This window comes from Neolamprologus brichardi, chromosome 6 (assembly GCF_056152115.1).
Source record: "Neolamprologus brichardi isolate AB-2024 chromosome 6, ASM5615211v1, whole genome shotgun sequence".
NCBI classification, from domain to species: Eukaryota; Metazoa; Chordata; class Actinopteri; order Cichliformes; family Cichlidae; genus Neolamprologus; species Neolamprologus brichardi.
Window position 1 is genome coordinate 32,212,149 of NC_142109.1, and position 25,120 is coordinate 32,237,268.

The 25,120-nt window shown below is 43.3% G+C and overlaps 1 protein-coding gene across 4 annotated transcripts in view; it reads right to left on the reverse strand.

The window, feature by feature from the left end:
* Positions 1–17,044: 17,044 nt before the first annotated feature.
* LOC102781360 (axin-2-like) overlaps positions 17,045–25,120 on the reverse strand; it is a 95,002-nt gene continuing 86,926 nt past the window's right edge. For all 4 annotated transcript variants that reach the window (XM_035907693.2, XM_006790568.3, XM_006790565.3 and 1 more), the window contains 7 exons: positions 23,654–23,794; positions 22,626–23,047; positions 22,391–22,540; positions 22,075–22,308; positions 21,846–21,950; positions 21,343–21,468; positions 17,045–18,828 (listed from right to left, as the gene is read on the reverse strand). In XM_035907693.2, coding sequence (XP_035763586.1) covers positions 18,702–18,828; positions 21,343–21,468; positions 21,846–21,950; positions 22,075–22,308; positions 22,391–22,540; positions 22,626–23,047; positions 23,654–23,794 — 1,305 coding nt within the window. In that variant the 3' untranslated portion in view covers positions 17,045–18,701. The remainder of the gene's footprint in view (positions 18,829–21,342; positions 21,469–21,845; positions 21,951–22,074; positions 22,309–22,390; positions 22,541–22,625; positions 23,048–23,653; positions 23,795–25,120) is intronic.

Genomic DNA, 25,120 nt, shown 5'->3' on the forward strand with positions numbered 1-25,120 from the left:
CTTAAGAAATTAAGCGAATCACAAAGAAATGACTCAGGCTGCAGTAACATATTCCCACAGTGCAGGTTAGAGCAATAAGTAAGTAAGTTAAAGACAACTTTTCAGTTTGCAAGACAAATTTTATTTAAATGCTTGTACGTCTGAGAACAGGTGTAACAACCCTTTTGGGTTATAGCACCACTAGGGGGGATTCTGCGGCAGGTAAAATTGGACTGTTTCATAGGTGTTGCTTGAGCTTTACCTTTGAAATGAGTTAAGTAATCATGCCTGTCCTCCTGTGTTTGTTAGGTGGTTCAGCTGTAACTCAGCAGAGCTGCTAGTCCTCTAGTCAGGACTAGCCGCCCTGTGTAACAACCCTTTTGGGTTATAGCACCACTGGGGGGGGTTGCCCAACTATTGTAATAGCTATGGGGTCTCCTAGTGGGTGTGGTGTTGTTAGCGTTAGCCATTCCATGCTGCTCATGTTCCATTCTCCAAGAAAACACCTTACTGTTGTAACAAGCTGGCGATACCAATCCCTGCGCATGTAGGCTCGGACGAGTACAGCCGAGGAGACCTGGCTTATAAAGTGTAATGTTGCTGACGGCGAATAAAGGTTTGTTATGGGATTTAACCGACTGGCTTCGGGTTATTCAGCTAACCCCCACACCACACGCTCGCTGGACCTGCTAGCCGCTCCTTCCTTGCCAGCTTGTTACAACAGTAAGGTGTTTTCTTGGAGAATGGAACATGAGCAGCATGGAATGGCTGCCGCTAACAACATACACCCACTAGGAGACTCCCATAGCTATTACAATAGTTGGGCAACCCCCCCTAGTGGTGCTATAACCCAAAAGGGTTGTTACACAGGGCGGCTAGTCCTGACTAGAGGACTAGCAGCTCTGCTGAGTTACAGCTGAACCACCTAGCAAACACAGGAGGACAGGCATGATTACTTAACTCATTTCAAAGGTAAAGCTCAAGCAACACCTATGAAACAGTCCAATTTTACCTGCCGCAGAATAACACCTCCCGGTGGAGAAGGACTTCCGGCTAGCAGGAGACTAGGAGGTAAAAGGCAGACATGCTGTAGAGATTAAGTCTCTTGGATGACTTGGGATTTCTAAATACAGCATATCAACACACTTGGGCTTGCTTTGCAGCCACAGGAGCTATGCACCTCGCAGCCATTGACTATGAACTCCTCTCAGTATCAAAGTATAACAGGATATCATGCAACATGTCTGTGAAGGTTCTCAGTCATCCAGGTCATCGTAGTCAAAGGAGCTTGCAAAGAAAAGCGTCTGGACTTCTTTAAGTTACTTGAAGACGTTTCACCTCTCATCCGAGAAGCTTCTTCAGTTCTAAGGTGGATATCATGCAACAAGATAATTATCCCATAGACACCAACAAAAGTACAACAGAATGGCTTAAAATGAAAGGAAACAAGGTGTTGCAATGACCGTCCAGACCTAAACTTGAAATCCTCTGGTATGGGCTGTAAATAGGCGAATGCCCACAAACCTCAATGAACTGAAACAATGTAGTAAAGAAGAGTGGGTCAAAATTCCTGCACAATAACGTAAGAGTGATGAAATAATAACCTGAAGTTGTTGCTGGTGAAGGTGATTCCACTCGCTGCTAAATCACGGGATGCACTTTTTAAATTCTATTTTTTCACATCACTGTTTGAGGATTTATTACTTTTTTCTTTCAGTCTCTCAAATTGATTTTAAATAATCCCAAATTGTAGTTCAAATAAGAAAGTATTATTTTGGACATGTACTTTTATTTGCTTTATATATTTCGTTAAAGCAGTATAATACTTCCCAAATTTTGGTGTTTCAGTCATAATAATGACTTAATACTCTTGACCAAACTATCTCACTTATATTCAGGCTATGTAATCCTGGAGGCCTTGTCATCTCATGCAGCCCTCAATACTCTGCTTCTTACACAAATAGCCGTTACAGAGCCTTGAGATGTGATTTAGTGCTGGAAAACTAATGATGGTCCCATTAAGCTAAGACTAGATGGGATTGTGCATCCCTAAGCGGTGCTGTGGAAACCATACTGGTTAAATGCTGCCTTAAAGAGGCCTTAACCAACAGTCACAGCTCCTCCTCTACATATTCTACATATTCAAAAGTTAACCTTCACCACGTCTCACAAAGACGCAGCATCTGTAACATGAAATCTCAAATTAGACCAAAAGACCAAAGTGCACGTTTCCCCGGCACAGATGTCCACTCCAGTTTCTTTGTTCTTCCTCAGCAGTGGTGTCTTTGCAGCAGTATCAGCCACGAAGGACCGATAGTCTCCTCTGAACAGTTAATGTGTCGACTACTTTAACTGTGGAAAGCTGATTTGGGCTGTAATCTGAGGTGTTTACTTCTCCTCATCAGAGGTAACACTTGTCCTTCTAGTTGTGGCCCTTGGGCCAGCTTCATCGCACTGTTTTATCCTTTTCTGTATCAGCTCTGTTAAAGTAATGGAAGAGATATTTGCTATTAACCAACACTACATGAATTTTCACAACTTTAATTCAAACAAGGCAAAGTCATTCACCTGTTATCAATGAGAAGCTCAAAATTCTTCTTTTTTTCCCCCTTTTACATCTGTTGGTACCACATTTGTTAGCCTGACATGTCATCATCTGTTTTCAATCATCGTGGATCTTTCTGCATGCTCACGTTCTTTCAGCTGTGAGCACGGAGATGTTTAACCCTGCCAGATACCCCGAAAACAATCATTAGAAACAGCAGAATAAGCATCACATGTGCATGGATGAAAATCACTGTTCACAAATGACTGATTGCACTGTGGTCTTTGCATTTCTGGCGTTTGTTTTGATTTGTGAATGTGTCAAAATGAGGAGAATCATCTCATGCTGCAAATTTAGTGAAATAGGTCCCAGGTTGGTTCCACATCAGGTCCAAAAGATTTTACTGTCATTGCCAAAAACGGAAACTTTGACAAGTTGAAATGATTGCAGATTTAGAGCTTAACTGAGTGTAGACTGTACATCATTTTCAAATTACGGTAAGTATTTTACACCTGGAAACAATGTACCGTTAAGCAATGACCTATTAGGGCTTTTCCCACAATAGTCAGCCAAAGACTGTATATAAAGGATGGATGTAGATGTGCATTGCACAAACACCTGCTAATTAGTAAAAATGAATAAAATTAAAAGAGGCCACCTGCTGGTCATTAAAGATAACACAAACCTTTCAGTATCAGAAGCTATAAATTTTATACGGTCTAAATTTTGAAGCCAAACTGAAATTCTTGCTTAAAGAACTATATTTTTAGCAGGTGTGAAATCTGTGTTTTATTCGCATCTCGAATTAGAAGTTTTGCAATAATTTCATGCATACAGTTCTGACAAATGTGACTGCAACTTTGCCATGCATCATACAGCTTTTGGTTCTCATCAATATCTTAAAAATAAACATATGCCTTTTTGTAAGTGTGTTAGCCCTCTTTTGAACAAGCTTTACTAACAAAGGCAACAAAGACAGGCGTAACCATACGTGCCAGAACAAGCCCATCACCACTTCTCTCAAGAAAGAGACTCTCCTGAAACAGTAAATATACCACATTTTAGTTTTTTAGCTCTCCCGACACACTGATGGATATATTAATGATTTCTTAATTACAAACACTTTCTCTTGCCTAGGTCCAAAAACATATTTCCACTTCATCTGAAAGCCACTTGTATAAATGAAAGCTTTTCAGACATCAAAACCATGTGTAGTGAAATTATTTAGTGTCCGTCCCACGTAATCGAGAACGGATGACTTTTGTTGACTGTTATTTGTGCTTTGATGTCTAACAATGATAAAGTGAGAACTCAATAAAAAGCAATAAAAGTATTGATTTTGATAAATGATGCAAAACAGCCACACGGTTAAGAGAGGTTACGACTTAAAGAGGAAATCTGGTTTGATTTAAGGATCTTGAACTTTGAATCATAAACTGCTGCAGGTGAAGTGCAGTAGGTAAAGGCGAAAAGGGTAAATCACGCAGCTTTCCAAACACTTTTGCAACACTAACACCTGGAATGCTCAAGGCTGCACTTCCAAACGAAACCAGGCATCCGAGATCTTTACCTCCCACAATCGATGCATGTAAAGTCTGGTCCTCGGCAGATTACAAGCCAATTGCACAAAGGGAGAAAGTAATGCCTCCCACGCCCCGACTCTCGCTACCTCTCCTACAAGGCAACTGGACCACCACCGACTGGTGTGGATACACCTCAGACACGGGAGAGGAAGAAGGAGAGGAGAAAAGTGTGTGGTTCTCATGAAGGCTCCTTAATGGCAAGGCCAGTGCCAGCAATTTGAGGTGCCCAAGGCAAGTGAAAGGATTACAGCAGGGGAGTGTGAACCGCTGAACTTGAGCCAGAGAGCGAAAAAGAGACACTGAAGCAATGAGAGTTCATGATAAGAAAACATGTTGACTTCACAGTAAAACTAAAATATGTCTTTCAACAGTGACAACCTAAATTTTTGGTGCTTTCAACAAGATATACATACATGTATATGATCTAATCCAAATATCCCACATTAAGGAAGACTCCATCAAATGCCAGGGGGAAAGTCAGATTTGAAGATGATTAGGCCAACATACTTCCCTCTGCTCATCGCAGGAAACAAACAGTCCAGCTCTGAATTTAATTCAACAAACAAGAACCATATGCCTGTCTTTCTTCTTCCGTCATCCTCTTCCACCGCCCTCTTTTCCATGAGAAACATGTAAATACTAAGACCTAGAAACACATGTGGTTAGTCATAAAGCTGGAAATGCAGCCCCCGCTCCCACCCTTTCTCTGTTTTCCACCCCCAGCCTCGACCTCCTCACCCAACAAAACCAACCCGCAAGAAAGCGGGCGAGAGAGAATAAACTTAAAGGAAAAGGGAAAAAACAAAAACAAGAACAAAGAATGTTGGTAGAGGAATCACAGCATTGGGAAACTTAACTGCATGTGTGTGAAAAGCAAAGGAGAAGAGGGACAAAGTGGCGACGGAGAGGAGAAAAAAAAAAATCACACAGGGCTGCTCTGGGCTCCTGCTGACTGCAGATCCATTTCCTCACTATGGTGGCCCCTCGTTAAACTAAGGAGTCCATGCTGGTCCATCAGTAAGTTACACGAGAGATGAGGAACATAAACCAGAAAAGACAGCGCCACAGCAATCCTCATTAAAAGACTGTTGTCTAGTTTGGACAAAGAAAGATTCCTTCAGAGACAGCCATTTTGTTCACACAACTTTCTACCTTCTCATCCAACTTAGTCCCTTCCCATCATCAAGGCCGATTAGCCTAATCGTTTGTGCTTCAGGGGTAGTTATCTTCTTGGGTGTTAGATGAAAATGGCTTGCAGCTGGGTTGTGTAGAACTCAATCTCTAACAGGTGCTGGGCTCTGTGGGTAAAGAGTAAACAATGGTGGCTAAGCCCTGAGCTTTGCCAGGCAGAGTGTTTAGGGTGGGAAACAGTCAGGCTTGAGGGCTCGCAACGCAGGTGGCTTTCAGAGGTTCATTTAGGCATGTGTAAACTCTTAGTGTGGCTTAACTTGTTTTGGATGATGGAAATCAGTGATAAAATCAATTTAAAAGGTAAGTTTAGATATTTTACAAGTTAAATCTTAAGTGTGAGGCAAAAGACAGAAGATGAAAGTGTCATGGAACTGACAAAGATCAAATCTGTGGGTGCTAGAATTTCTTGTAGATTATAATATTAAGGAAGTTGATGAAAATCACTTGTTGCCCGGTCTTTCCCCTCTTCGCTGGACTCTAGTTCCGCAAGAATCACGTGACTGCATCACATGACAGAGGTTTTATTTTTTTTTTTTATCCCTGTGGTGTCTGGGAGGCTTCCAAACCCAGAGTGGCCTCACCACATTTCCCACAGCCGTCTGGGGAATGGACTGCGGACCTGAAGGTATGTGTGAGGCACAACACTGAAGGACTATGGCTGTCTTAGGATGAAAGCAGAGAAATTCCCCAGTTTCTAAAAACAAGCGCAGTTCAATATTTTCTGAGGCAGCCACACCCAAGCAAGACAACATGTACGGACAACAACGTTTGGTCGCTGCTGCAGATTCTTTCTCAGGATCTTGGAACACAACGTTTTTTGACTTGTAAATCTAGAACGTGATCACATCGGTGTTTAGTTCTTCTATGCTACTTATGAACAGTGTTCAAGGGAGGTGTTACTGCAGTAACATTACATTTGAAAGGAATGCATTGTACTAAATTTAGTACTCAAATTCTAGTTACTAATCGATGAGTTGTGTTCTTCTGTCTTCTGCATGATGGATCAATAGAAAAAAACAACAACCTTGTTTCGTTCTGTGTACACTGTTGCAGCCATTGCTTGACCTTACAGCATGTAAGAGATGACAAAAATGACAGAGTCATCTACAACTTCAATCATTTTTGCATGTATGACTCTGCCAAGGTTTGCTTTGGCATGTGGGACATAAATTTTCCTCATCAGATGGTGCCTACTAATTTCGACGACCGTGAGGACTCATCCACAGAGACTCCAAATATATGTCCTTCATGTGGACTTCAAAGAACAATAACAGAAATGACTTCTCGTCCATGGTGACTGCAGCTGTCTTTGTCCATGCCCCCAACCGAGTATATAATCCTCGTCTTGGGGAGAGAGACAATTACTGTTAATTTTTTGTACAAAGGGGCAAGAACATGACATTAAAGAGCAAACTGTGCTCAGTCGAGGAACAGCAATCCACCGCCGTGGATACAACATCAAAGCTCTAAGAGCAAAAGCAGTATGGTAACCTCCTTTATGTGCAACTGATAAATAACACAACCACATGGTGGTAAGTTTTGTTGCCGGTTTGAATCCACAGGCGGCTGGGGCTCTCTGCGTCAAGTTTGCATGTTTTTGTTGTGTTGGTGTGGCTTCTCTGTGGGTACTGTGGCCTCCTCCCACAGTACAAAAACATGTATGTTAGATTAAGTGGTGATTCTAAACAAGCCATAGGTATGAATGGTTGTCTGTCTGTGTATGTTAGCCCAACAATAAAACCGTTGCCTCAAAGCAAGAAGGTCCCGAGTTCAAATCCACCAACACTGTGTGGCGTTTGGATGTTCTCCCTGCGTTTGTGTGGGTTCTCTGTGGGTACTGTGGCCTCCTCCCACAGTACAAAAACATGTATGTTAGATTAAGTGGTGATTCTAAACAAGCCATAGGTATGAATGGTTGTCTGTCTGTGTATGTTAGCCCAACAATAAAACCGTTGCCTCAAAGCAAGAAGGTCCCGAGTTCAAATCCACCAACACTGTGTGGCGTTTGGATGTTCTCCCTGCGTTTGTGTGGGTTCTCTGTGGGTACTGTGGCCTCCTCCCACAGTACAAAAACATGTATGTTAGATTAAGTGGTGATTCTAAACAAGCCATAGGTATGAATGGTTGTCTGTCTGTGTATGTTAGCCCAACAATAAAACCGTTGCCTCAAAGCAAGAAGGTCCCGAGTTCAAATCCACCAACACTGTGTGGCGTTTGGATGTTCTCCCTGCGTTTGTGTGGGTTCTCGCTGGGTACTCTGGCTTCCTCCCACAGTCTAAGGTTAGGTACATTCATAATTCTAAATACCCATAGATGTGAGTGTGAATGGTTGTCTGTTTCTCTTTGTTAGTCCTGCCATACACTTGCAACCAGTCCAGCGAGTACCCTGCCTCTCCCCCTATAGCAGCTGGGATAGGCTCCTCATGACCCTGAATTGGATAAGCGGAAGAGAACGGATGGATGAAAACAAAATCCACCTACACATGAAGGGGCATTAACTGTTGGTAATTCAGAAGAAACCCCAATGAGTTACTTTTTCAGTTGGTAACAATGTAACAGATTATTTTCAGCTCTCAGAACTGTTACCATGTAACAAGTTACCTTTTAAAAGTAACTTTAGCCAACACCACTTACCATCTTGAACAGCTCAACAAAAGAGAAACAGTGACAGGTAGTACAACCAATGTGTGAGTATACATATGTGAAGAACAAGCTGTTTCATTGTGTGCTTTTTGCACTTTCGATAAAGGTAAGCAAAACCATAGTAGTAATGTGATGATAGCAGAAGAAAAGCAGTTTGGAGTGACATATCTATAGAGAAGTGGAAGAGTCGACATCTTTGACCCCTTTTCTCTCACGCAAGTGAAACATAATATATGGGTTTTCATAACCTGAATAAATTTTAATTGTTTTCAGCCATACACGTCTCTCACACCTCCTCTGCCTTGAAGCACTTTTCTCAAGCTGTTAACATTTTTCTTTCAGGCTTATCGAGTAAGTCTGGTGCTTTTCGGGTAAGAAAGTTTGGGTTTTATGGCTATTGACAGATTCGCTCCATGAGCTGAAGATATTCTACAAACTTGTTTCCACTTGTGATTCATTTATTTCCTCTGTGGCTATAAAAGATGCAAAATCTTTAATGACACCAGTGCTCTGACCATAATTGTCAACATGTTTCTATCTAGTGCTCAAATGCAAGACCACCCCAGTTTTTTCAAACATAACAACCAGGAAAATAAAGAAAAGAAAAAAAATCTTATGAGCAAGATGGCAACAGCCAAAGATGATCATTTCAAGCAGGTCATCAAACCAGTGGGCTGTGTCCATCTTTTATATACAGTCTATTGTTTGTACAAAAAGAGCAAGAGAAACAAAAAGAAGAAAAAGACATTGTGAGTTGTCTGCAAGACAAACAAAACAACAACCGCAACAGCAACAATGTAGCGAGTCTTGTCCAAGAGACCGCAGTTTTATTGTTGCTAAAGTTTAATGGCTTCTTGACAAGCGAATGAGAATTGTGTCACAGACATCTGAGTCAGCTTTTCTGCTACACTTACAGCAAAGACAATTTTCTACAAGTGATTACTTGTCAATTACTTGTCAACCGAAAACGCTGCTGGAATCACAGAAGCAGCTTTTATCTGTAAAGGACTGACATTTTCCTTCTTGTCTACACCACCAATTCATGACCAGACTTCATAGGCGACAGACTGGTGTTGGTTTATGGGTCGCATCCATCCCAAATATGTCTTTATTGTAAGAATATGTTTAGCTTCAAAGCCTTTTCTGACCCCAAACTCCAAACCAGTTCTCTGTTTGCATACCAATCTGCCCACTGTGTAATGTAGGCCAACGTGATAACAAGACTCTGGGTTGCCATGTATTGACACATTAACATACTTTGTATATGTACAGTGTCCCTAAGGGAGTTTGAGTCAAGCGTTCATGTGAAAAACCACAATACCTTAATCATTGTATTTTTAGAAAAGTGGCTCTCAATATTCAGGACGGTACAAGAAAAGAGTCCAACGGATTCAAAATACACCACACACCCTCCAAACTGAGGCCACAGGCGAAGCCTTTCGAGGGACTGCATTCCTCGGTCACTGAGGAATGTGGACAACGTTACGTGCCATGACTAACTTGTGTTATCGGATCATTTGGCCATTCTGAACTTCTAAACAATGGCGGTCCAAGCAGCGGTCAGAGTAGACCAACTTTGGGCCGCATGGCATAATTCTATCTGTTTCTGCTTTTGAGATCTGAGAAAGATACCGTCCTGTGGTGTTTACTGACGAAAGAACATTGCTAAATGGAGCTGTGGCTCACCAATCTGTAAATATGGCCCTAGCCAGCCAAATTGTTCCCCTTGTTGACAGTGGTTTTGGCCCAAAGCTGTATCTTGCCCAAAGAACACAGGCTTCCCTTGGGGGTGGTTGAGACCCAACAGGGGATAGTTAGACAAAATAGACAATGCCTATCCACCGCTGACACAGAGTTGGCACAGGTAGAGAGAAAGGGAAAGAGACGGATGGATGATCCCAAAATAAATGAACGAATGCCATCCAAAAAGAATGCTCTTAAATCAGAGCCGAGTGGGCCAGAAAGCTGCTATACACTTCTTTGAGTTTGTGATTACTGCAGGCACAGAAAGAGATCATTAATGCCATCAAAAAAATTCTGGAGAATTTTTGTAATTGCATTTAAGGTTCAGGCTTCCAGAAATTCAGAGAAAAGAAATATATCAAGTTCCTCTTACAAGGACAAAAAGTTCTATACTTTACCAGTAGCGAATAAAGGATATCCTTTGAGGCCCAAACTTCCAGAAAAGTTGGTTAGTAGCTGTTTTGGTCCATCAAGAGACTAATCATTTGCTGTTTTGTAGAACTGTTGAATCAGCTTTTTAATTTTCTTAGATCAGAATACAACTTTTTGGACAGCAAATTTGTCTGACAAAATGTTTTATCTCATGCACTCCTGAACTTTTCTGGGACTTATTTGACAGAGGTGCACGTAAAATGTCAGCAGCTCTTTTTCTCTGGTTGCAAAGAGTGAGTGGGGCAGCTAATATTATAGTGCATTCACTACTAGCAATTGGGGATTGTGTGCATGCTCTATTCTGGCAGCATCCTGGCATAAAGCAAAAAGACTATTCCCAGTCGTGCATCTAAAGTGCTTTGTGCTCCACGTGAGTAGAACAACTATGTGAAATATCCCGACCCGATTCTCCCCAAAATTGTCAAAAGTTCATTATCCCTTTAATTAGATAGATTATTTAGAAATGCGGTTGGCTGTACCAATGAAGCACATCAGCACAGTTGAAGTGGACTCTGACACCTCCACCTTGCTTACAGATTGCGTTAAGGCTTCTGTATTTTCCTGAAAATGTATTTGCTTGCAGGTAGTTAATGAACTATAAATCCAGGTGTCATTGTGCTACCAGTTTATTATTTAACTAGAAAAAAAGGATTGTATCAACAGTCAAGAAAAATTCCCTTTCGTTCTAGCCTCCTGTCTTTCTCACATCATCGTACATACCAGGATTTGTTTGGGTCTGGTTAAGTCAGTAAATAAAGTAGGGCTATGTACTTGCTCAGCAGGCATACTTGCTAGTCAAGGTTATGTTGAATCGAAATATTTCCTCCAGATAACAGAAACACCCTCATCACCCACACACACATCACCCTCATAGTAGAATGACAGAGAAACAAGATAGTTCAGGGAAGCTGGGAAGATAAGCAAACCTGACAACAAGAGAAAAGAGGAGAGTGGGTGAGAGAGACAGACAGACAGACTGGAAGAGAGACAGAGAGAGATCTCCGACAGTGCCAGCCAAAAGAGGATCAAGGTGGTCTTGGATGAATTTCAGAGGTAAGCTGCAGTTAAAGCTGCTAGCTTGGACCGTTCACACGCAAAAGCCAAGTCCCACCGCACACATCATGAAACACGAGACAGCATTCAGGTGTTTGGTGACAGCAGCGAGGACAGCTTCCACTGTTTGGGGTGTTTCACGAATGCAAATGTTGCATTGTTAAGTCCTGCAGAGGAAGTAGTCTCATATTTTTTTCTCCACTGACTTGATGCCAAAATCTTCCTACTTTCATATCATTTCCAGTGTGTAAATGTTGCCAGCTGTAGAAACAAAAATCCCCAAATCGTATTTGTTTATTTTTGATTGCTTTTTCTAAATGAGTAAAGCAAGATTTTAAATTTGTTGCTGCTGCACAGTCGGTGGTTTCTTACATGCTTTCACAATTCACCCACTTTTTCAGCCATCAGCAGTAAAGCATAGAAAAATAAGACCTGAACTCTTTCATGGCATGCATTTTTAATTTTTCTTTGCTATTTGGGTTGATTGGGACCTAAAAAATGTAAAAACAAAGAATTACCAGATTTCTTTTTACCTAATTTTTGTTTTTGAGAAAAATGAGATCCACATATGAGGACATTTGTATCAAATTTTGATAGAACAGTGGCAGTATAATGTCCTCATAAGTGGATATCAGGCCCTTGTAGAAAAAAATTAAGTATTTTGGTCTAAATAACCCAAACGTCGTAACCCAAGACATCCAAAAATGTAATGTCCACATATGTGGATGCCAGGTCCTAGGAGGTTAAAGCAAACTTCTCCAAAAGGTTTAGTTTTAAACAGGTCACACATAGAGTTTTTGAGAAATTACTAGTTTACTAAAGTTCTCTAAAGTTAATTAAAACCATAAAACCAAAATGAAATTTAAAAAAAAATACAAAACTTTAACTTAGCTGTACAGTAAGCAGATTTCAGTCCAATTGAGCACCTTTGGATGCGGTGGAATGGAAGATTGCCATCATGGATGTGCAGCTGACAACTGTGAGACAATATTAAAGTCATTATGGCGCAACACACCTTTCTGTGCCATGAATTAAGGTTGTTGTGAAGGATATAAGAGGGCCTTATATATTCTAGGTAGCTGTGATGGTCAGCAGTGAGTGCACATAAGTGGCTGCTGCTCGTTTGATTTTTTGAAATCAGGTATAATGTCAAATACTTAAAGAAAGAGATTAATTCTCTAATCTAAAAATGCCAGAACTGTTTTAACCCTATTAGGTTACAGTTTGCGGCTGTAGCTGCTATTTCATATCAGCCCTAACACCAGTGGAACACAATTACAGTCGCTTACAAGGCAAACTAGCTGACATTCCTGGGCTTATGTTTGTGTCAGTGTGGCTTTGCAGCTGACGAAAGTTAGGAGGCACAACTGTAGTCTCCTCTGCAACAGGTGCGCAACATTTTTGCCATACCGGATCCTTCTGAATTATACTCTACTGCATTTTATATACACACACCTACATCTAATTTTACATTAGCTGTGATATCGACTAAGATGCTGAGCTTGTCTTGAGAAAATCAAGCGACTGACATTTTCTGTCAACCCTGCAGAACTGAAAACACACTTGTGAGTTTTAAAACAAAAGCACAGTCAAAAAAACAAAAAATTATTCAGGGCTATTTTAAATGTAAGCATTGTCATGATAGGCGCTGCAGTGCCTAAAACCTGACTGACAGGTTGCTGTGGGAGTGACTTGTCAATCACAATGTAACAACACCCTAAAGCATGCTCTGTTTATCCAGTTTAGTCTAAATGGGAACAATCTTTACACATCAAACTGTGTCGCAGAAGACTTTAGCTTCCTGAAATTAGCACTCAACTCTACAGAAAATCTTTACTGTGGCAATTAATCTAGTAGCAGGAAGGGCAACACGCTCTCTTTCTGTACAGACGTCTTTTTGCAATCAGAAAATTCTCTTCCTGAGAATTTAAAGGATGCAGGTGGAAAGCAGCATACACTGGCTTCACTCTTCAGACCTGCGGGCTACGTCCACTTCTTTGATTGCAGTCTATTGAAGTTCTAAAATGTGGATCAAACAGTCAAAGTGCTCCCTTAGAAGATTCCCTGCATTTATGGATTTGCACAATCAGTGCACGGGAAAAGAAAAAGCGAGGACATTAGTTAGCTGCGGGATGAAACGCAACCCAATGTATTGTTCTTTTGGGTCCTTGTGACTCGTGATAAGTGAGCAGACGCTGATTTGAATCTTCTGGTCTTTTAACCTAAAGGTTTAATGTGCTGACAGTCTCCTAATCACCTCCAATCAGTCCATTTGACCCACCTCTTCTTCATTACTCGCCCTTCAGTCATTACAGGAAATGAAAGTGAAAGTGAACAAGCCAACTGGCTTCTCTCACTTTCTTTCTCTCTGTTCAACCCCTTCTATCTGGCACCGGGTTTCAGTGTTTATGCATTTACTGAGATGGCTGGCGGGATTGTCAGAGAAAAAGGAGGGTTTATTTTTTCTTCTCTCTCTTTCTTTTTTTTTCTCTCTCTGCAATCTCTTGCCTTCAGAAACCATTAATGCCCATTCAACATCAACATCAAGGCACGGCTTTGATGTCTATTCTGGCAACAGACCCCTTTTCTTTCTCCGCTGCCTGCTGCTCTCTCTCTCTCGCTCTGTCTCTCGCCTCCTCTCTATCCCCCTTTATCCCTTCCACTTCCCTTCGCTCACTCTTTACGGTTACTGTACAATCAAATAATTAAACGGATTGTCGACAAAATGATTTTACCTGGCAATTAAATATGCAAAGCGAGTCGGCAGGCGGTGTATGAGAAGGCGATTAAAATGGGGCCCACTGCAAATCTACAAAGGCTTCACCAGCACAATAGGCAGCAGCCCCTGCCTGCTTCACACACTAGCTTAGCCTGGGGAGTGACTGGTGCCTCTTTATACCAGTCTCACACAGGCATGTTTACAATAGCCCCGACCGTGCTATGCCAATTACCACAATGCAAGGAGAAACGAATGCCAGTGTTTGGAGAAAAGACGGCGACGAAGGTAGCAGCGTATGGGACATATAGGGCGTACAGGGTGGCGGGAAAGGAAAGCAGCGCTGCCAACCAAAATCAGAGTTACAACTCAGAAAAGTTTCCCGCTGATGAAAAGATAGAAAGAGTTGCACGCTTCAACGAAATTAAAATTTGAGTTAAAGAAGTCTGAAGCAGCAGAAGAAAGGCGAGTTTCTGTGACAGCCGAAGCTTCAGAGCCCGTATGTAACCTGCATAGCACTTCGACAAAGCACCTATTAGGACTGGAATGTCATAGAAAGGCTGAGCGAAGATGACAGGGAGGGAAAAGAGAAGCAGGGGCTCCTGATGGGCAGGAGAGGGAATGCGACAGTCAATGTCCATCTATCAGCGCTTCAGTGGGGAAAAATGCAAGCAATTTTCCTGGATAGGTTTCCCTTCAAAGCCGGAGCCCCAAGAAGCTGTAAAAATAGAGTTGGGAAGAGTCGGCGAGGGCGGGGGTAGAAGGGCGGAGGCTTACACCTGCCCCGTTCCAGACAGTTCCTTATTGTGGAGTTTAGAGCATGGAGGAATTGATTTCAAGGTTGGGGCGAGTATGCAACGCATTGATTATGTATTGAAGTTTCACAGCTCAGTGCCTTTGATGAGGCTGGAGAATTAATCTGCTATTTGCGGTGTTAAAAATACAAACTGCTCAGCTGCAGAAATGTCGTTTAAAGAAATGGGCTTTGGGAAAGGAAAAGCAGTGTCTCGCAGATGTGGCGAGCTTTGTCTGTTTTCTTTCTGCAGAGGGGGGAAAAATGAGATCATTTAATGAGAAGTGAAAGCTTGTCAGTAATGAGTGTTGTTATCTTTGTTATGTGGCTACCTTTCTGACCATTTCAAGTCTCTGCTCATGTCAACAGTTTCAACTGAGTTGTAACAAGTGAGTGAATGTGCACATAGCAGACGCGTTCCCCACCATCGAGTTATTCCTGGTGTTAAATGATTTCTTTCCTTCCCCCCACTGCTGAAATAACACCAGTTAATTGAGGCAAACATGACTAGGCCCTCTGATGGGGGGTGCAGAGTGCTTCATTAATGTTTGTGTTGACTGTCAGAGAGTAGCGCTGGTCCTCATTGCTCTTTAATAGGACCAATTAGCCCATGCCCTCATTTCCATGCCTAATGTCTTCCATTTAAGTGCTGAATACGGGACTCACACATTTAACCACGGAGGGTCTGTAGCACATCAAAAGGTTACAAGCTTTCAATGATTTCTGTTTGCGCTGTGAATTAGCAGCCGGCATCTGTGAATTTAAAGTTGCATTTTATTTTCAGCACAAAATTGTGTCTTTTAGGTTTTCGAAACTCCTGGAAATGATGCGTCTGAGAAGCGACTGCAAGAATAACTTGTTTATTTTGTTTTACTTTCGGCTCAAATTCAGTCACCTCTCCACCTTCCGTCTGCACCGCGCTATGATCACAGCGCTACGATACTGTACTTCTTTGATGGTGATAACAACATTTTATGTTCTTCATTACTGAGACGTGAAGGTTACAGAGAAGGCAGGTAACTGTCAAGAATCATTTTTGTGAGTATTTAACAACAGGTTCCACACTCTCGGCCTACTTATTGGAATCCTGCCATCATCGTTTAACTGTACGGTGCTATGAGGTGAAATTTTCTTTTATCCAGCACTGGTTGTTATTTAAGTAACATTTGCTCTGTTTCTAGTCGAAGAGCAAAAGCAGGAAGGAAAACTACCAAGACCTGAGTGTGACATTTGACCTGACCTCACATGCAGAGCCATGACACGCAACAAAGGTCTCTGACTAGAATCTGTTAAGTGTTAAACTACAAGGTGACTCAAATGCCCTGAAAGGCGATTTTAAAACCTTGAGCCTAAGGCTACCTTTTGACCTTGTCACCTCAAAAACATCTAGAAACTCAGTCGATGACGGTTTCATGTCTGTGAGGCCAAAATGAAGACCTTTGGGCGTGGGGGGAACTTTGAACCGAACGCTGATGTTAACCAGTTCTCACAACTCTCGACTGCAACGATGCTAAAATGTAATTCAACCGAAATGAAGCACAACAAATTCTACACCCGTTTTATTTACAGTAGAACTCTTGGAGTGGTTTCACTTTCTTAACAGTTACCGCCTGGTTTCTGTGAAGGGGTCTCTGGGGTAGAAATGGTAAACTATACGACAATTTAAAAACGTGAAGTTTTTCGATGAGCACAGCTTCAAGAAGCCCGGTGTCTAAGTTATGTATATATGGCCATTTTTAAGATATTAAAAGGAGGATCTCTTTGAGAGATTGCTAAATTTCTGAGTCAATGGGAACGCCTATTACATGTTGTTTGACCTGCCAGCTTTCAGGAACAAAGGCCATGTGAGAATAGAGCAGGTAACTGACTTCTTATCGAACGACAAGGCCCGCAACGTGCTGCCTCCTGCACGTTTTGCTCAGGCAGCACACGCTGAGAAAAAAACACCAGCAAAACAAAAAAACCACAGAGTATTTCTAGTAGTATACTTGACTAGAAATAGTATAGTCCGCATCAAAAGCAGACGATCTCCTGCTGTGTGAGACAGAGCAACTTGGACAATGTCCCGACCTAATTCCCTTCACACTGTCCGAGGTTCATGTGTAAAAACAGCCCCTGTTTATGCATTACCACATGTCCCAGACCGACTGTGGCACTGTAATTTTCTTTAAGTGGACAAAACACTCCAGTCAACTTGTATCATGTCTAAATAACTGTCTGAAAAATATGGCTGCGCTGTGAAAAATAAGTCATTTTCACAGCGCAGCAATAAAAATAAGCTATTCTGAGTCAGGAAAGAAGCAGTTCCAAGCACATCAGTTTTCATTTGAAAAATATAAAACTTTAATAAAGGCTACATCTCTCAATAATTACAATAATTATAGGTCCATGTAAATCTTTAAATGAAACTCTTTATATAATGTATAATTTACAGTTTAGATAGAATGAACCAAAACAAAAAAAAAAGGCTGTGGTGTAAAAACAAAACACCAAAACATGATTACAGGATATTAAAAGCATAAAAATATCTTTTCAACATAAAACCCTTCTGAAAACCAAGGGATATATATTAAAACCCTGAAACAGGGTAGCACATGGTATGGCATCCATGTAGGCACAGGTGCTGTACTCATAAAACACCAGCGATCGTGTGTTTGTACGTGTTTTGTTTGTGTATGTGTGCATCACATGTGTCGGTATCCATACTTCAGAATGCATAATTACAATGTATACAGGAGCTCTGCTATATACGGTGTTATTGTAACAACATTCAAAAGATATTGGAGCCATAATTCTTCAACGTTCACTTTTTTTTGTCTTTTTTTTTTTCGTCTTTTTTGACACGCTAGCTGAACTCCTCGAAGAAGTCGTTCTCGGCGACCCAAACTGGTTCTCGTTAGCACAAGTCGTTTTGGTGTGGGGGCTGTAAACACTGCCATTATTAGGTGGTGCAACTTGTGCTCCGGGTCTCGTCTCTGTGTGTAATCTACAACGGTTTCTACCCCCCATCCCTGTGCAATGCCTGGTTTACAAACAAAGGCACAACAAAAAAGATTGAACTTTGCCGCTCGAGACAAAGCGAAAAGGAGGGGGAGGGAGGGAGGCCGAGAGGACGAGGGAGAGGAGATGCTAGTGTGAAAAACTTGCTTATTATAAACTATCAGCAGCATATAAGACTGGGATTGACCATTAAAAGAGTGGAGGGAGTGCGCCTCGGACAAGACCACCGCTAAGTTTGGGTCAGACGTGGCTACAAGGCTATAGGAAGTGCTAGGCTAGCATCACGTCCTCTGTGTAACTTAGAACACTAAACTATATCACCACAGTATTCTCCCAACATTCAAAGCAGCTTACCCATTGGCTGTAAAAAAGGGGAGGGCGAGGAACACAGGTTTAAGAAGACTCGGGGGAGGGGACAACAGGGGGAAGGTCATTTTCAATAAATACTTAATAAAAACTTTCAACTCATGACAAAAAGCATCTATATATATAATACATGTATATATACATATATGCATGTATGTATATGCACACGTATGGACGTTTTTGTAACGATGTTGGAGTGTAATGTTAAGAGCAGGTCGGTGGCGCTGCGCATTCGCCTCCTGCAAGTCCATCAGTCTGTCACACATCACAAGACAACAGTCATCTACATCTTCAGTGGTTATATTCAAGAAGAGGCGGGGTCTCGCGCCCGCCACTGGCCTCCGGTCATCATCATCGTCATCCTTGGATTGGTCTGTCATTCCCTTGTGTTTCTAAGGCTGATTGGCTGAGAAAGTCGGGGAGGGGCAGCGCCTCCTCTGTGTTCGGCATACTTCATTGGCTCGTCTTCCTTCAATCGCTCCTCTTGTGCTGGATATATTAACTCTGTTTAGCTTAATATTAAGAAAAAGAAACAAACAAAGAAACCAAAAAAAAGGAGTCCAGAGTGTTCTTGTAAATTACAGTCTCTTGCTCAAGTGATTTAGCTTTTGGTTGGGTGGGGGGGAAGGGCATTAGTTGGTTGGCACAAAGTGGCCTTTAGTCCATCCTCTCCACCTTGCCCAGGACCTTGCCCTCATACATGGGCAACACAGTGGCATCCTCCCACACCTCCTCGAACACTGCACCGCACTCAAACTCATCACTCGCCTTCTTGAAGTAGTACCTGAGAAGGGAAAAACAAAAAAAGAGAGGTTTGTGATTAGAAAACGTGGAGCGTAGGTGAGAACTCAAACAAAACCTGACAGAGTGGCAGCAGGATGCATCTGATGTATTTCAGCGCGTTTTAAAGCGCTTTGAGGCACCTACACGACTACTTACATATACACGCTCGCGCTCAACTCCCTTTAGTCCAAATCAAACACAGACACACACACTCTGAGAGCCAGAAATGGATCCTGCTCAAAACAACTTAGTCATAGCCTTCAATGCCATCCCTGCTCACTTCAAAGGTAGAGCCTGACTCCACATCACACCGCTGCGCAAACAGAGTTGAACCCTCCGTTTACACACTCCCTGTGATAATTCGAGCTGCTAGAAAAAGCCTGTTTGTGTGCGTGCTCATCTATGTGTGCTCATCCACTTGTTCATCCTGACTGCTAGCCATTCTGCAAATGCCTTTCTGTCCTGTAAGGCCTTATTAAAGTTGAAGGGTTAATTAGAGGCTGTCTTAAGCCCCCCCCCCAGCCTCTCTCTCTCTCTTTTCCTCTCTTCTTCAGTGCCTTCCCTCCCTCTCTGTGTCTCCATGGCTTATAATTGGGCTGGCTGTCAAATGAAGGGCATTTCTGTCACACAGGTTGACATTTCAGGTGCCCGAGAGTCTGCTTGTGACTGCAAGACTGCGCTCTGCTGTCTGCACGTAAACACACACGTACTATGCTTCCCTGTTACGCACACACACACACACTTCGGGCAGCTTTCCGATCACCAGCCGAGAACAGAGGAAAAAAGAGGCAACAGGAAGGGAAGAAAGCAGGGGGAAGCAGAGCGGAGGCCTTCCCCGGCTCGGTGAGTGGGTGTGATGGGTTGGATGCGTGCCGAGACTGAGGGGCTTTACCCTAGAAGGGGGAGGGAGGGTGGCGACTGCTCAGACGGGCTCCTGGAGGTCGAGGGGTCACCTAGCTAACCCACTCTTCTTCTTCTCTCAAGCAGAGATAACTCACAGAGTATAGCTCGGTTCCAGTGACTGTGAAGTCTCCTGGAGCTCCTAATGATTTCTCCTCTCTACTTTAAACCCAGCAAAAGATCAGCAGGAGGGGATATAATGATAAGCTTTGTAATGGAAAAATGCCTCATTTTGCCCATGTGTGCCTGTGTTCAGAATATAAAAAAGGAGAAAAAAGGGGGAAACGGCTCACTGTTTTATGAGCTCAGCTTAGAGTCATTCAAACAACACATGTACAGAGGGGCGTACAAAAATGTACACACGCAGCCGTACTTTCCATGTTGATTGCTACACACAAATAAAAGAGAGAGGGGCCCGCTTTATCACAGCTGCAAAACTTAAATCTGCACTACAGCGTGCAGCGATAGTTTTCTTTAATCGTCTGACATTTATGCACACGTTTCCTCTGCTGATTTAACTTTCTGGTTTAATTCATTGTTTCATTCCTAGCTCTCGAGGCGTGTTACCCTTTTTTTTTTAATTATTAATAGAAGAAAACGCTACATTTTCACTCACAAATAGTTCAAAGTCATCACTTTGTTGCAGAGAGTGAGACAGAGAGACACAGGAGTCTTTCCATTGGAACATGTTTTATGTGGCAGGATTTTTCTCTCTTCACAACATCTGGCACCAATATCGTCTGGCAGAGCTGCGGCGTACTGTTCTCAGCTGTACTGCTGCCATGTCCAAATTAACCAACTCCACACATTCTGCTGCCATTGAAGCCAGACGCTTCATCCCCACCTCCCCCCCTTTTCACTCGCTCGCTGAAGAGTTATGGGATAGCAGGGGTGCAACGACTTGTGTTTTGCAGGCCTTCTTCTTCTTCTTCTGTCTTGCCTAACGAGCAGATGTGACTAAAACCTGATGTTGATGTCACGGGCATGCAAGGCTACATTTGTTTTCAGAGGCACTGGAACAACTTTTTTTGATAAATTAAGGTTGAACTTCCTGGATTGTGGAACCCCTAATTCAGAATTTTCTTTAAAACTGTCTATAACTTTTGAAACTACCTTAAGTCTTCCCTATGTGAAGAAATTTCCCCTCATCATTTCAAACAGGAGGTATTTCTCCTGCATTAACTGTCATTAGAAGAAGAAGGTGCCTCCAGCATTTGATTCTAATGCCTGATGCAATAGTGTGGAGGAGGAATTTGAAGGCCTTGCAATGGTCTTTGTGCACAAAATAAAATGGCCCAGGCTTCAAAGCCATATTTATTAAGGCTGCCTAAGCATGGAAATCAGTACCAGATGTGAGAAAAAAAAATTGCTGCAGAATATCCCCTCTGCTCCCCTCCCCAGTTTTTGTAAGCTTCGAATACAGCGGATCAGCCCAGTTTCTTTTCAACTATCAGGCTCCAGTATTTCACACTCCCACTTAGCAGACGAGCACATAAAAGCACAATAACAAACGCACATCCAAACACAGATGACTAACCCTGTCGTGACGCTAAACACATCCGAGCATGTATCTGCTAGTGTGATCTCTGCGCACTTTCCAGTGGCGCGTGCTTACCGGTAGTTGCCTTTCTTGCTAAGCTGTTCCTTGAAGTGGCCCAGGGTGAGGCAGTGGGTCTTCATCATGCTGCGATAAGGAATTTCCTCGCCACAGAAAAAGTAGGTGACCACCAGCTCCTTAGACCTGAACATGCAAAATCAAAATTGTAAGATTTAAAACTTTGTTTTCAGTTGGCTTTAAAAATCCACCACATTCACTGACATATATATGAAGGGGGCTGATTAGTTTGAAGAACCAGGGGCTATTGGGCAATGTGGGAGAGAGGTAGAATGTCACATCTAATCCTATTTTTCTTTAAGAAAGGAGTTCAAAGACAAAGCAAAGCTGACTCTCGAAGAAGAGAGGAGAATGAAAATCTGAGGGTGAAAACTCATAAATGACAGAATGACAAAATAAGTGAGTAATGGTGTTTGGAAAACTAGAAAGTAATTGTGAAAGTAATAAAGACTGAGCTTTAGAAGCAAAGGATTTAGCAAAAGTAGAAATAAAAGAGCTCTTACTCGTCTGCTTGGACTCCAGGGCTGGCTAAAGAGTTGCTTCCCGTGGGGAAGACAGCTGCCGGGTGGTTCCTGTCTCTCTGAAGGTTGCTGGCTCCAGTTGAATGTCTGTGAAAATCACAAGATTAATGACAAATCAATATTCTATAAGAAAAGAAACGGGACTTCGTTTATAGAGTGTTGTGTTGTAGCAAATCAAGTGCACAACTGTTTTGTCTACAAGGTTTCCTACCTTTGTTTTGGTGGCTTGGAAACCTCTTCTAGTCTGCGACAGGCTTCTTCTAGCTGTGCCAGGGTGTTGGGAGGGGGTAGGGGTGGCATTGCTGGGTCCTGAATGAAAGGGTGGCCTGGGTGATGGCCACGGAGGTGAGCCCCGTTGCCAATGCCACCACCACCCCAAGATGAGGAGGTTCGACCAGGCAGGGTCTTGGAGTCAAGCGGGTTGGACTTCTTCAGGCCTTGAGTGCTGTTAAAACAAAAAAAGGGTCAGCCTCTTGAGCTGAGAACTCAACGCACATTTCTAAAGATCATTTCGTGCAAACACTTACCTGTGTGGCTTGTGCTTTCCCTGCCTCTCACTCTCTAGGATCCACTGCCAAACATTCTGAGAGCGGTCGGTGGCAACTAGAGGAAGGCGTGGTGAAGACACGCCCTCATCGGAGGCCTTCACTGGCCGTTTGGACAAAGTGCTGCAGCGACTGGAGGAAGAAGGCAAATTAGCAACAGAGGAAGAGCAGCTCGTCACAGGAAACATTTAAGGGACGGCTTATAAGTAAAACTCACGCAGGTGTGAAGTCGGAGTAATTGGCGCCCCCTTGAGGGCAGAGGCACTGCACACGCTGAGCCGCCTCGGCCTCGATTTGCTCCTTGGTCTTTGGCCCAGCGTGGTGATGGTGAATGTAGTGGTGGTGGATGTGCTTTGTAGACTGCCTGCCTGTCATCAGCACCTTAGAAGCCCCAGGATAAGCACCAAAGAAGGGCCCGTGGCCAGATGACACCACAGCACCCGTCTGGTCTGGCGAGCGTGAGCGTGGCGAGTGGCGAACCACTCCTGGTGACTGGCAGCCAGGTGTCTTGAGGACACGTGAAAGGTGCTCGTCTAGGATAGCTTGAGGATCTTCCTCACACTGGCTCGCAGGCGGGAGCAGGGGGTGTTGGAGGGAGGTGCTGCTGATAAGGTCGTTGCCCTCCTCCCTTTCCTCCTCCTGGACAATGAAAAGAGATTTTGTTACAATTTAAAGCAATTGACAAAACATTCATACAGTCACATGTGGGAAATGCAGCCAGCAGAGAAATTCATGTCTCAGCTTACACCAACTTATATCTATCGTTCTCTGAAGTCAGTGAGAGCAAACGCCTGGATAACTTGATTTGAGTTTCCTTTTTGCCGCACTGTTATCTTCGCTAACAGGCTTTGGGTGCGCTTCATCTATAATGCAGAGTGTGCCTGTGCTGCACAAAGAGACTGGCACTACACATATTCAGCAAACGTGCCACTGGAGAGTAACTAAGTACTAACTATTTGAAGGAACTTCAAGTGTGTCTAGAAACATAAGTTTGAAAGTTCCTCCAGATGAAATGGGGGAGGACATGGAGGAAAAGCGAAGTAGCAACTAAACCAAGACAGACTTTAAATCCCTTGGTCTGTACCCCGTTCTTCAACATGCTCAAACTGGAGTAAAGGCTTTTGTAGTGCAGCGCAGAACCACTGCCTGAGCTAACTTGGATACAAGATACAATTTCCAAATAGCAGTAAGTGGAAGTAAGTGGAAGTGTCAGACTACTTAGAACATTTTTGAGAGCATCCATACCTCCTGGATCTGCTGCAGCCTCTCCTCCAGTGAGCTCATAGTCTCCTGCTCTCGCTTTAGCTTCTCCAGCCGGGCGATGAGTTGGGCAGCGAAGGCCGAGGGCTCAACGGGGGTCATCTCTTTAGGCAGCCGGTGTGTCCTCTGCAGGGTACACAAGACAGAGAAGAGGACACTTTAGAGTGTGTGCTAGTGTAACGACTTAGTGTTTCTGATGGATGCAATATGGTGCATTAATCCACTGCCCTTGCCCTAATCCTATCTTGTTCCAAAAATCCTGCTACTATTCCAAAGGCCTAATCCACATGCCCTTGCCCTCGAGCTAACCTGAACCTTCTCCGCTGCCCATCCCTCCCTAGATCTTCTCATGCCCAGTGCCCTTGGCAGTGCCAGGCTGCTGGGCGAGGGGGAGAGAAGGGGGTAGCAATGGCGGGGTAGCAGTTGGTCTCGCTCGGAGGGGAGGCCCCCTGCCTGCACCCTCTGTAGCCCGACCAAGCCATCAGCTAGGCAGCCTCTGAAGTCAGCACACTTCAAAGGGCCCTTGTCAAACATCAAACGCACACTAGGGGTGGGAGGGACATGCAGCTTTAAATCTCCGAATAAAAGCCAGATATCGACAGAGAAGAGAGAGCGAGGAGAGAGGGGAAGAAAAGGGAGAGGGGACAAAATTAACAGTGAGAAAAAAAGAAGAGGATTGAGACGTACATTCGTGAAGTGGCAATGGTGGCAGAGAGAGAGAGGGAGAGCGCGAGACAGAGAAGGAGGGGAAAGAGGGAGGGAGAGGATAGAGGAGTCAAATACTGGGAAGATCTGAGGGGAAGTAGTAATTTATTTCCCGGCTGCATGCAGGGCAGCTCAGAGGTACTCTAGTCACATTATCCTCCTTTTTCTTTAACTATATGCGCCGGCTTCTCTCTCTCCCTTTCTTACTTTTTTTGTTATTTGGCACACTGGCTTTCTTGATTTTGACTCTTTTTTTGTTGTTCCTCTCATCTCTTTGTAAACACGATGAAGGGAAGAAGAAGAAAGGCAAGCGGAGCTGCTGGCAAAGGAGCGCCAGCCCTGCACGGGGCCCCCGCTGCCTGGGGCTGGTGCATCATGGGAGACAGAGCCATCTCCAAATCAGGAGGGAGACATTAAAGGAGTGCAAGTGGGAAAGGAAAAGAGAGAGACTGAGAGAGAAAAAAGACAGAGAGGAAGAGAGAAAAGTGCGTGCATGTGTGTGTGGGGGGGGCATTACTGTCAAATGCATGCACAAACACACACACACACACCTGTGTTTGGATATGAAGACAAAAGAATTTAATATTTATTTTCTTGCCTCTGCTAACCTGTGTCAATCTGTTTTGACCCAGTTCCTTAAACCTTTTCACAACAACTTCAGAAGGTCAAAAAATATATATCTTGAATTCATCAGCACACACAACCTGACCCAAATACTGATGGGACATGATGGGAATACAGCGAAAC